This window comes from Lampetra fluviatilis, chromosome 21 (assembly GCF_964198595.1).
Source record: "Lampetra fluviatilis chromosome 21, kcLamFluv1.1, whole genome shotgun sequence".
Lineage (NCBI taxonomy): Eukaryota > Metazoa > Chordata > Hyperoartia > Petromyzontiformes > Petromyzontidae > Lampetra > Lampetra fluviatilis.
Window position 1 is genome coordinate 9,468,928 of NC_136295.1, and position 13,609 is coordinate 9,482,536.

The window sequence follows — 13,609 nt, forward strand, 5'->3', positions numbered from 1 at the left end:
CAATGTTTAGCTCGTTCTGGTTGCTTTATTCCATGCACTGGAAATGTTATTGAGGCGGTAGATATACATCATAGTTATTGTATTATCGTGTATTGATTGACAGTTTCATTTCTATTGCAAGTTGCTTTGTTGGAAGTGTTGTGATCTGAGAAAAAGAGCCATTTATTAATTTAAATAATATATATATACATCACTTGATAGTCATGGGAATAATTGCACAATATTTACTCACATTTGGACCCGTTTACTGCAAATGAGATAGGATTGAGTGGTATAATTAATTATAGAAAGCCCTCTCGTCAGTTTCATGAACTGCATTTGGATGGTAGAGCGTTAACGATGTATCCATTGATGTCGATTCCAATTATGAAGTACGTGATACCTGCATTTCATTGCATGTGTAAAGAATCACTCTTTTTATATTAATATTTAATGAGTTATCATAACACCTACCACCACCAGAGGTTCTACCATTCACTGCGATAAAAAAGGATCAATGCTTGAAATGAATTGTGATGCTAAATTGTGACATTTCATTAAATTTCTAAGGTTGGGTGGGGTGAATTATCCCCGCCCGAGTGAATAATGCAAGCAATTGATAATTTCTTGGACATTATTGGTTATATATATGTACTTGCAATTATATGCAGGGGCTCTGTAGATGATTATTACAGCTTTAAAAATAAATACGTCATCTATTTCTGTGGCATCGCTGTTGCGAAGTATTTGTCTCATAGAAGTAATATTATCATGTAGTAATGGTTAAGTATTAATTCTAGATTTGAAGTTTTCGTGACTGCAAGGATTCATACTCTTTGGTTTTTTCGGTAAAGTCACGGAGGTAAAAATTACATAAATGAAAAAAACAACTAAATTAAATCACGACGTTTAGGAGGCAACACAAGCTTCTGTCTTCACTGTGATATCTTATCACAGTGAATTTGGCTGTAACGGTTCCACCTGAAGACGGAAGCTTGCGTTGCCTCCGAAACGTCGTGATTTAATGTAGTTGTTTTTTCATTTATTTAATTTTACCTACGTGACTTTACCGAAAAAAACAAAGAGTATGTATAAATTGCCATGAAAATAGGCTGGCAAAAAAAACTGTGTTTTCAACAACTCAACATAACAGAGATCCCAGCATCCTTTGCGTGTCAAGATGACATTGCCATACTTGTACCTATTCTGTAGAACATCTTCTGATATATTTGTGGCATTTTTTATTATATTTATGGAGCAGAAGGAGAATGGACAACTTTATGCAAATTTCATAATTATTAGAGACTTTGGTAACGTAGCTGTCTACCCACGCTGGGTAAATCGTTGGAAACAACCTGAGGGAAACAGCTTAATTCAAGCAGATTCTCCAGTCGAAGAGATAGAATCTTGGATCTTTTTTAAGCTGGCGTCTGCCACACAGCTGTGTACGGAATATATGCAAAAGAACAGCAATGTCATTTTGACGTGCAAATCATGCTGGGAAACACTACAATGTCTTGCTGTTGAATGCACCTTTTTGTGAGCACCTGATAGTTGTTTCTGGCCTGCTTTTAATGGTTTTTTTTAAATAACTTTTTCAACTAGAGTATTTAAATTTGGTAACTCGGTAACAGGACTAGTCAGTAATTAGTAGTTCATTGAGCATAGCAGGCGTTGTGGAGTTTTAAATGGACTTGCATGCGCATTGAATCGTCTGATTTTAGAAGCAGCTCTGTTTTTGTTGTTGTTCGATGTTGCAGAACCTTTTTAAGCTAGAGTACTTGAATTTGGTAACTCGGTAACAGGTCTAGTCAGTGATTAGTAGTTCATTGAGCATGGCAGGCATTGTGGAGTTTTAAATGGATTTGCATGCGCATTGAATGGTCTGATTTTTCGAAGCAGCTCTGTGTTGAATTTTTTTTGTTCGATGTTGTAGAATCTTTTTTTTCCCCCTTTCACAGAACGGTAGGCTAAATGGTTTCACAAACCGCAAATATCCAAAGTTTAACTCATTGGCAATTGAACAGTTTAAAATAGCGAAAAAGGCATAAACTGAAAATATGTATTTTCCCCATCGTCAGTCTTTGGCGAATGTAGGCAATGGATGGGTATTACCTTAATATTCGGTTTGACGGAGGAACACAAATATTTGGTTGTAGAAGTTAAGTAAAGAGGTTGGGTATGGAATCGCGTGCGACAATGTAGGCGATGTGTGTCTTTTAATAAACGTATATTTTTTTGTCGGTGTTGTGTTTATTGTGGTTAATAAAAACCAATGTTGTGATGTACGTAGACACGTTTTGTTTTCTTTTGCAGCACAGTATAGCACATGTTAACAGAAATTGAGTAACACTACATTTCATAATTACAAAACCCCCTACATAAAATACAATACAAAACTAATGCATATTAGTTAATACAGATTTCGTTAATGAATAATATTCGTACTTACACATTTAAAAAAAAATAACATTTCAACAAACAAGGCTGTAAAAGTTGGTTGTGGTGTTTAAACATGTTGAAATAACACTTCAGCAAACAAGGTATTTAAAGTTTATGTGTGTGGTGTTTGAAGTGAAGTGTGTGAGTTTGTGTGTGCGTGTAGTGTCTAACATGATTACTCTTTACACAGATTCTTTTTCCAGCACTGTTGTAAGCTACGTGGAGGAGGAGCGAGAACCTACCTACACCACCGAGATGATCTTTACTCAGAAACACGAGACACCCGAACTCACGCCTGAGCCCTCACCTCCACTGACACTGTCCAACACATTAGAGTTCAGGCCATCACCAACACCACCAGAGTCCGTTCTACACGAGCTTCCCACCGCACAGGAAAGCATTCCGTCAGTTCAGAAAAGGGATGAGGGGGATTCCAAAATCAAGAGGCCTAAGAAAGTTAAGGGTAAAATGAAAGGCACACTGCCAGTCTTCACCAAGCAAATGACCCATTCAGAGGTGTTCAAAGGAGACAAGATTCGGCTGAGTGTAACGGTATTGGGCGATCCTGTGCCCACCGTTCAGTGGTTCTGTGACCAGAAACCGGTTCCACCTTCAGGAAACCACAGGCTCATACATGATGGAGACATATATACGCTTTTTATTTCGTGCGCCCTGGAAGGCGACGAAGGAGAGTACTCCTGCGTGGCCAACAACATCAACGGAGAGACGCAGTGCACCGCTTACCTTAAGGTGAAGATAAAGGAAAAGCCTCCAGTGCAGGCGAAAAAGACTATGCCGAAGAGGGCTAAAAAACAGGAGGAAGAGAAAATTGTGTTTGTGCAAACTGTGGAGGACAAGCGGACGGTCCATAGTGAGCAGGCAGAAACCATGTCAGAGGTGTCGACCTCAACTGCGAAGGTTCAGGGTAGGGAGGTTGTGCACTCAGTGGTGGCTGAAGAGAGGCTCATGATATCAAGTGACGAGTCCCGTGAGCTGGGTAAGGTGGAGGCCGAGTCGGTGGTTCCACAGCCACATCCAAGGTCCGTTGTGCACTCTCACCTTGTCGAGAGCGTAGAGACACTGCCCAAAGAGGTTTCTTTTGTGGCCGAACTTCCCGAGATGCACACGGGCCACGTTGGCGTCGAAGGCGTCCGTGAGGTCCACTCGTTGGTGATGGAAGAGAGGCAGCCAATGGGTGCCGATGTAGCGAAGCCCTTTGACGTGCTGGATTCTGCCGTGGAGCTGCAATCGCAGAAAGAGGTTGCGAAGCCATTGGCGGTCTCAGTTGTTCAAGACCAGGCTTCTTTGCAGAAGGAAATGGTTGTCCAGACAGAGCAAGCGAAGCCCGAGAAAGCGCAGTTGGTTACAGAAACTGCCCTCAAATCGTTGCTTATTACAGAAGAGAGGAAAGGGATCAAGAGCGAATCTACGGAGGAAATAGTGGGCGTAGAGAGTGCGGTGAATATTTCCTCAAAGAAGGAAAGCAAGCAGGATTTACATGCCATGGTGGTGAAAGGACAAGATACACTTCCAAAAGAACTCGGTTTTGCCTTTGAAATACCGGTCGAGGAAAAGGCAGAATCATCCAAGGATTTAACCGTGAGGCAGTCAACCACTGGGAAAGACCAGTGGACTATATATCATGAAATGATAGGTCATATTGACAAAACAGATCAAGCAGTTATTATTCCAAGTGAGAAGCAGGCTCGTACAACCCTTCATAGCCATGTTGTCAGTGGAGAGGCAGTTCTCCCCAAGGAGGATATAATTGCAACAGTAAAACCAGATTCCCACACAGCCCCGTCCAAAGTAGAAAAGTCGTATAAGCAGGCTGTTGTTTCGCAGGACAGGCAAGAAATCCCTGCGGATCACATTACCGTCCTGGACTCGGGCTACAAAAGTGCTCAGCCCAATGTTCTGAACGAGCGGCAGTCGCCGTTGTCCCTGACAGCAGTGTCGAAGCCAATGCACCTTCAGAAAGAGGGCACTTGTTCCGTGAAGCCTGACGAATTCCAGGCAGTTGGTCGCAAACAACCACTCTACACCATATTACTGTCGTCTGAAACAACTGAGGTGAAATCGTTGCAGGAGAGTCATACAGATTCCCTGGCGGAGGTTGAAGCGATGACTTCGGATTTTACCACAGAGCCGAAACCTCCCGTTACAGCCATCAGAGTGGAAAAGACAGAGCTTACTCTGGAAAGCACGAAATCCCTTGGCGCTACCGAGGTTGAATTTGCTTCTGGGATTCAGGAAGGACAGCGAGTGGGACTTCCACTGCTTGTAGAGGAGAGGCAGGTAACGAGCGAGGAACATGCCAATGAATTTTCCGTAAAAACTGAAGAGACCCTAGTGATTGAAAAGCAGCCACAGTCTGTCCTCCACTTGCATAGCTCTAAAGAAACTACTTTGTTGATCAAAGAAGACCAGCTTAAGGATGAGGAACCTAAAGTGTACACCTTAGATATAAGGACTCAAGTGCAGGACATTTTAACGTCCATAATTGTGCAGAAGCAGGTAGTGATGACTCACGAAAGTGTAGAAATTCTGGGTGGTTTTACCGTTAGTGAGGTAGATTACAAAAAGGAATCCAGATTCAGTCTCTACACTTATCAGGTCACGAACTTGACGGCTACTCCATTTGAATTTACATTGACTCTTGAAGGCTACGAACCTCAGCGGGCAGTTATCACGAAGGAAGTTAAAGCTGCTCTTCACGCCACCTTGCAGAGCTTATTCCCGACTCTCACTGCTGAACATTCGGACCAAATCGCTGCTCCTCCCTTGGCTGAGCGTGCGAGCGTCGCCGAAGAAGGAGGCATGTCCAGACCCGATGATGTATCTGTAACCACTTTAGCGATGAACACACGGATAGAGCGAGAGAAGGAGGCCGTGATTTTGGAATCCCCTGAGGTAATTGTCCCACAGGAAACACCCACGGAAATACCCGAAAGTGTTGAGAAAAGCGAAGTTGTGGCAGAGAAGGCAGCAGACAACGTCCCGGTGTTCATCACACAGTTGCAAGACGCTACCGTAGCTGAGGGTGACGAAGCCACCTTCACTGCCAGCATTACACACGCAGCTCAGGTCAATTGGTACCACAGTGGAAGGCCAGTGGTAGCTTCAGCCGAGGTCAGGTGCCTCAGGGAAGGTGACCACAATTCTCTGACCATCACCAAAGCCAGCAAGGAAGAACACGAAGGCGAATACGCTTGTGAGGCCATCAACTTTGCTGGAAAATTTCAAAGTACTGCTCAGCTGACTATCACCAAAGAGGAGCCCATAGGTTGGAATATGGGGATGAACACTACTATACTAACAACTGCAATTGCAGTATTATTAGTGTTATTTTAATGCATGCATGTTTTTTTTTTATATATCTAGATCGTTATGGGAATATAATGTCTAGTTTTTTTTTTATCATGGAGAAAATTAAGGGAAGATCAGCTGTACATGAATAGTATATTTATATTTGCTAAAATACTAACAATGACAATGCTTTTAATATGTACCCTTTCAAAATGTTAATTCTTTTGAATAATAATAATAAGAATACTGATAATAATACATATAATATAAACATGTGTGATATAATAAAAAATAAAACTGGTATTTTAAGTCATTTACATTTCACCTGCATGCCATACTAACAACATTGGTGTGTCACATCCCCATATCCGTGTCAACCATTATGGTTATTGCAGACAACAATGCTTATTCATTCCATTCGCCTCTCACATTTAATCAGCAACAATGCACTCATGGAGTTTGAGTCACTTCACCGACATTAACCTACAAGGAACGACAACAAAACATCCATTGTCCCCAGTTGATGTGCTTTAGCCATTCTTGTTCAAGCACCCGAACATTGTGTTATGTGTCACTGTGTTCAATTAACCCCTACTTTCATTTCATTCGTCTGTATGGCTCTACGTGTTGTTAAGGACTTCACAACACGTGGCCGTTGTTCGATGTGTCACATTGACGGTCACCGTTTTGCTCGTCCTCCGTTCCGTTGTTTCGCCGCGTCACATTGACGGTCACCGTGTTTTGCTTGTCTGCCATCCGTCGCCACACTCCGCTGGGTCATTGCTAACCCCACCTTGTCCTGTTCGCCTCCCCATTCAGGTCGGCCTTCCAAAGGAGCACCTGTTCCACTGAATCGTCGTGTGCTTTTCCATCCCCGTGACCCAACCCCACCGTCATTGCCACCCCCCCACCCACCCGCCCTCCTCACCACCACCTGCATGGCATGAGAACCCAACAATCGGCAGCCTCCGTTCTCGAAAACGAATTAATCTCCGTTGTCCGCTGTCCCACCGTTCAGATCCTCCGTCCATAATTAAGAGACTGGAACCGCAACAAGTCCGCGAAGGTGACTCGGCGCTTTTTGAGTGCCAAATTGAGGAAGTTCCCCTGGTGAACTTCCAGTGGTTCAGGGGCGAGGTGATCATCAAGACCTCCAACAAGTACAAGATTTCCACGGAGAACTTCATCTCCAAGCTGGAGATTGTTGACACCCAGACAGTAGATGCTGGCGAGTATACCTGCAAGGCGACCAACCCTGCTGGGTTTGTGAGCTGCACTGCTGATCTGAAAGTTATAGGTAAGTCCTCCTTCCTGTCTTTATTACAAAAATGCAAAATGAGTGGTAATTGCAGTTGTTGTTGTTATTGTGAATATAGAGGTGCAATTATACAATATAGTTGTTCCAAATATCATTGCTTCCATTAAAATAAACTGCAATATGGGTTATTCTCTCTACCTTTATTTTGAACACGTACTTTCTGATCATGCATGCATGCAAAATAACAGCAGCGACAATGCCCACCACACCAGTAGAGCTGAGGCAGCATTTTTAATACATATTTCTCGAACACCGTTAAGCTTATAACCTGAGAACATTGTCTGATCTGTTACATTTTATTACAAAGTTAAACGTGGTCGTCGCCATTACGCCAGTTTTTCACCTAATATGCAAGGATCCAAGATGTTTCACCAGACGCATCATGATATATCTCGTCGTTGCTCACATTATGACGAAACTTCTGTATTGGTTTCTTTCACCTTAACTGCAGAGGCAGTCCCCCCTTCGTTTGCCGAGAGGATTGTCACCCAAAAGGCCATAGCTGGCCTTCACGCGTACTTTGATTGTGTGATACGAGGGACGCAAGACATCTCTGTGTCCTGGTTCAGGGACCACAAGGAGATTCTTAACAACGGACGGTTTAAAATGTTGTCAGAAGATCGCAAGCACACGTTGTTAATCGTAGCAGTTGGTCTCGGAGATGCGGCTAAATATACAGCCAGATGCTTCAATCGTTTTGGCTTTGATGAATGCTCAGCAATCCTTATGGTTAAAGGTACCTGCCTTCTCCTGTAGCCAGGAGTCAAATCTTTGGTGGTGTACTTTAATTGGTTATTAAACCACCGCCCAAAGATCCCTTAGTCATTTCATTTTCATTTTGGGAATTGCTGGATCATTGCGTTTGGTAATTTTGACCATTTTTGGTGGTTTAAAACAGCAATTCCAATTGAAAAAAAGTTCATTGAAAGCATGTGGATTAGTGCAGCAAATATTTTATGGCAAAGAAAATGAAAACAAATATTTGTCATCTTCCTCTTTGCCATTCTAGTGACTATGCCCATCAAATGTCATTCATTTCTCAGCGATGAAATCCATTGTGTGCAAAACATAAACACGTTCAAGCCTTTATTCTGGAACCAAAAAGAGACGTAGTTTATTCATTCGGTTGAAAAACATTCTTCTGTGAATATTTAAATCTTTTGTAATTTTAGTGATTTTCTACAATGTAAATCCTTTGCGGCAATTTTCACTGCAATAATATACGTGGAAAAATTCAATACATTCGCCTTCAAAGGGAAAATGTATGTAACAGACGACATTTTGGGCAATGGTCATTCTTCATGGGCCATTGTTTTAAACGTCCCCTCTTGTATATTATTTCCTTTAAGGTCACAGTGTTATCGATGCTTGTGCTGACATTTTCTTTGCTTCTCGTGCTTGGGCACAACTGCTAAAGCAGTATCACCGACTAATTTGTGTTAATGAGACATTTTGACCATTTGAGGATTACAATAATTCCCATTGTACCTGTTATCCTCCCTAAGAGTCTTAAAATATTGACTACAAAAGCAAGTGATGGTAAAACCTCATCTGAAGTTCTTACAAAGGCATTTTTCTTTTAGAAATGCGTCCACCGAGCTTTGTGAAAAAGCTTGAACCCATCAAGTCATTTTCGGGAAAAGCTGTGCAGCTAATCGCCGAAGTGAGTGGCACGCACCCCATCGCGATCGTCTGGTCAAAGGACGGCGATGACATCAGCGAAGGGGACAGCTACGCCATCCGCAGCGAGCACAACCAGTGCATCCTGGCGATCGGCAACGTCACCGGCACCCACCAAGGCACCTACGCGTGCAAAGCCACCAACGAGTTTGGCAGCGACACGTGCAGCGCGCAGCTGAGTGTCACCGACAAGCCCAGCTTCTCAAAGGCCCTTCAGCCGGTCAAGGCCGCCGTGGGCACGCCCCTACGGCTCGAGTGTGAGGTCGATGACGACAAGGGCGTCACCGTCGCGTGGACCAAGGGTGGCAAGGAGATTCGTCCCAGCCGGAAACTCAGCTTCACCTTCAAGAACAAGCTGGCCGTGCTGGAGATATTCAAGTCCGAGCTTGCCGACACGGGTGACTACGTGTGCACAGCTTCTAATGAGGCCGGAAGCGAATCGACCGCTTCTAGCGTGGAGGTCAAAGGTAAGTTGTGGCCGACGTCAAGGGCTGTCCAAACTTCCTTCTGAGGGCCATTACGATCAAACGTGGCCCGCCACACCTTTGAAGTTAAATGAACGAAGTTAATTGTTTCACACACACACACACATGAACGTGTGTGTGAAATAATTCGGTGAACAATCTTGGTCACCACATGGCTCTGTCGTGGAGTGACACAGGCTTGGGGTTCAATAGGGCTTTGGGCCAAGGGAATGAGGACTTTGGTATGGCATGAATGCCGTATCAGTATGTCTAATAATGCATATCTCCCTCCCCTCTCATAGCATACCAAGTCTGATAAGATCTGATTAGATCTGTCATATACTTTGCCCATTCTCATCTGTCCAATAGCTCTTCCGAATACATCTCTAGATCACTCTGATATTTCATACATATCTCTCATAGATTTTTTTATTTACGTGACCCACTGCCCTCAATGAGACAATTCTGGACGTTCCCGGCATGCACCTTGCAAAGATGTTAAAGCTACAGAAGAACTCAAGCCACGCGGTTTGGTGGTTTTAGTGTCTTGCTTTGCTTTCTTACGAAGAAACGCAGCCTCCTTTCTTGAATTGGCAACACTGTGGCAGAGGTTACAAATGTTATCGACTGTCTTGGTGAGAAGACAACGCTCCTTAGGGTCGTGTAGGCAGCCCAACTAAACCGCCATTGTTTTCGGCCGAAACAATGCACCCTCCTTTGTGGTCTCCGTGAAAGTTTGAAATATCACCTGTTCACGTTTTCGTTCTTCTTCTCGCTGCACGCGCGAAGAATAGTAAACTATGCGTATACGTCAATCGTGTTAAAGGGCTCTAAAGCCTAAGAACCTCGTCTTATTTTACTTCCTTGAGTTGTATTTTACCCAGGGTGAGGGGGGCAAGGGGGGAGAGTTGCACTCGCTCCTGTTGTTCTGTGCGAAACAACTCAGAACCCTTGTCACATTTTTTTTTTCTTTTACCCCCCCCCCCCCCCAGAACCGCCATCATTTACGAAGAAATTTAATCCCACACTGCTGGTGAAGGCGAAGGGGTTGGTGCACTTGGATTGCTCCCTCAAGGGCTCTCCGGACATCAAGGTCACGTGGTTTAAAAATGACAATGAAGTCAAAGCCGACGGGAGAGTGCAGCTCTCATTCGTCAACATGGTCGCGGTCCTGGAAATCAGGGACTCGGAGACCGAGGACAGTGCGGATTACACTTGCGAGGCGCAGAACGAAGTTGGTACCGTCAGCTGCACGTGCGCCGCTTCCGTGAAAGGTTCGATGTGAATCGCACGTCGCCTTCCCCCTTTTTCTCCCATTCAGGGTTCCATTCCTGCCAAGGACACTGCTGCGATGCACAGATAATGCGTGTTATTTTCACAGAAGCTTATTTCGAATCCGAATCTTTATTTATCCTGGAGAAATCCGATGAGCTGTGAAGCTCTTTTTCACAGATGTCTCCTTAGTGCAGACGACGTGAATGCACACTACATGAATGTGCAAGCTTTCATTTAACTTTCAATGCACACTATATGAAAACATTCCTTTAATTGTGAATGCATACGTTATGCCAACCTTCTTTAAATCTTCATTGCAAACACTTTGTTTAATCTTTAATTCATACACGATACCAGCCTTGCTTTTTTTCCTTCAATGCATACAATGTTCAAACCTTGCTTTCTTCTTTAACACGTCTAAAGTTTGCCACATTTGCATTCAGTGAATGTTAATTTTGTCTCCGACACGCCACTCTTCTCTTCATGCGCGCAAGCTGACTTCATATTTATGTTACCATCACATACCTATACTCTTTGGTTCTTTCGGTAAAGTCACATATCACCTGATGACGGACGCTTGTGTTGCGCCCGAAACGTCGTGATTTATTTTATTTTATACCTACGTGACTTTACCGAAAGAACCAAAGAGTATGGATTCCTGCAGTCACGAAAGCTTCAAATCAAGACATCACATACCTGTCAACCCATTATCAGTGCCTCCCTTATTACAGACCGTATTGGTCACCCTGTGCCCTTATAAATCTCAACGTTCATCCTACAAAGTCCCATCACAACGGAGAAACACAATCAAATAGACAAAAAATATTTTTTGCCCGTATTGAAACGGCTGTATGCCATATGGACCTGAAAAGACAATTTTCCTGTACAAGAATACGGGTAAACCGTATGGGTTGACAGGTATGCCATCGTCATTATTGCTGTTCTGATAATGATTACATGAACGTGAACGCACATCTTCCTTGTTTAGAAATCCCTTCGTTCAAGAAGCCCCTCGATTCCATGGAGGTTCGCGGTAACTCTGATGTGACCCTGGAGGTCGAGTTCCATGGCTCCCCTCCGTTTGATGTCAAGTGGGTCAAAAACGCCAGGGACTTGCCCAAGATCGACAAGTACCGAGCCAAGTTGGAGAACACGACCGCAACACTGCGCATTGGGAACTTTAGCGCGGCCGACGTCGGCCAGTACTCTTGCAAGGTCAAAAACAACGTTGGAAAAGACGAATCGCACGCTAACATCAAACTGAAAGGTGTGGTATAATTGAAAAAGAATTGCTGAATATAATTTGTTAAACATATGTAAACTTGTTTACCTTATACAGTATATATATATTTGTTTTCAATTTATAAAAATTACGTAAAACATCGTTCGATAAATAACAAAGCTAATACATTTTTCCTTTGCTTTCAATTTCAAAGAGCCCCCGAAATTCACCAAAAAGTTCATCAACAGCGAAGTCTCGGAAGGCAGCTCTGCAACACTCAACGCCACGCTCATTGGCTCGCAGCCCATGACAATAACTTGGTCCAAGGACAAGCTGAAGATTGCCGAGGATGAGAATCACAACATATCCTACAAAGACAATCACGCTATCCTCACCATAGTGAAGGCTGAGAAGAGCCACGCTGGCGAGTACACGTGTGACGCCAAGAACGAAGCCGGAGCCCAGAGCTGCTCTGCAGTTCTGTCAGTGAAAGGTCAGTTCCCGGAGAGAGCTCTTAGCTCGTTCAGTTATCGCCGTCAAGGTTTCCCCCTCCACTCAATTTAATGGGCAATTTGTTATCAGTTTTCATTTCGTGTTAATCTTCGTACAATGAGATATTTAATTGAACATTAAAGTCTGAAACACATTTGTGATATGTTTTAATTAACCCCCAGGGGAGGGGGGTTAGACTGCATTGCTTGCGTTGCATTATTTCCACCGTCATTACGCTGGAATATATTACAGTCTGAAGGTGCAGAGCGCATTAAAATATACGCGTACGTATCCTGCAAGAGAGAACTGACGACCAGTTAAATGGACAACTCAATAAATCCACACAAAATGCATGAAGAAACTTGATAACATTCTTCACCACCCAGTCTCCAGTTGATGCACATGCATAACGCGGCAACATTTTTTTGTCTGGCTGAAAAATACGAGTACATTCCCACGAGAGAGAGGCAAAAGTGCTTTCACGTCCCGCGTCGCTTATGCCTTGAAAAAACATGGTCGCAAGTGGCCGCCTGATTGCGGTACGTCTTATTGTTTGTTGTCGCAGAGCCGGCCACGTTCGTGGATAAAATGGAATCGGTAAACGTGACGGTCGGGGAGGTGGCTTTCTTCGAATGCCGCGTGGCTGGTTCGGTGCCGATCACGGTGAGGTGGCGGAAGGATCACGAGCTGCTCAAGTCGAGCAAGAAGTTCAAGATGACCTTCACGAACAACGTCGCATCCCTCAAGCTGATGAGCACCGACAAGTTTGACACCGGGGAATACTACTGTGAAGTGCAAAACGACGGTGGAAGCAGCATCTGCAATGCTACTTTAACCATCCTCGGTCAGTGTCTGCACATTGGTTATATTAGTTGCGTGACTGCTCAAAACGGAATGTTACTAAATCTTCAAACTGCAGATCGATGAAATTTGATAATAATTTAATGCACGCCTATAAGGCATTTTAACTCGATTGCAGTAGCCTACGTTGAAGCTATCATTTGCACGCACATCTCACTTTCGATTGTTTTCATTTTGATCCATTACACGGTCGGTTGACTCGGCGTCATTTAGAATCACCCCTTCTTTTTTGTCTTACTACTACGGCTTGTACAGATCGCATCGTTCCGCCGACGTTCGTGAGGAAATTGAAGAATGGCGACTGTGTGCTGCACGCCACAGCCACGCTAGAGTGCAAGCTGGCCGGCAGCTCGCCATTGACGCTATCCTGGTTCAAAGGGGTCGAGGAGATCTCTAATAGCGACAAGTTCAAAATAAGCTTCGAGGACAACACGGCCAAGGTGGAGATCCTGAACGCAAGCCAAGCCGACGAAGGGACCTACACCTGCAAGGCTGTCAATGCCGCCGGGACAGAATCCTGTTGGGCCAAAGTTAAAGTCATGGGTCAGTACATGGCTTGCTTATGAA

The 13,609-nt window shown here is 44.0% G+C and overlaps 1 protein-coding gene across 1 annotated transcript in view; it reads left to right on the top strand.

The window, feature by feature from the left end:
* Positions 1–13,609, top strand: part of LOC144938213 (titin-like) — a 335,325-nt gene that overhangs the window by 64,113 nt on the left and 257,603 nt on the right. The window contains 8 exon segments of the mRNA XM_078866029.1: positions 2,612–5,707; positions 6,749–7,027; positions 8,632–9,195; positions 10,185–10,466; positions 11,456–11,734; positions 11,904–12,182; positions 12,747–13,025; positions 13,298–13,585. Of these exon segments, the coding sequence (XP_078722155.1) occupies positions 2,612–5,707; positions 6,749–7,027; positions 8,632–9,195; positions 10,185–10,466; positions 11,456–11,734; positions 11,904–12,182; positions 12,747–13,025; positions 13,298–13,585 (5,346 nt within the window).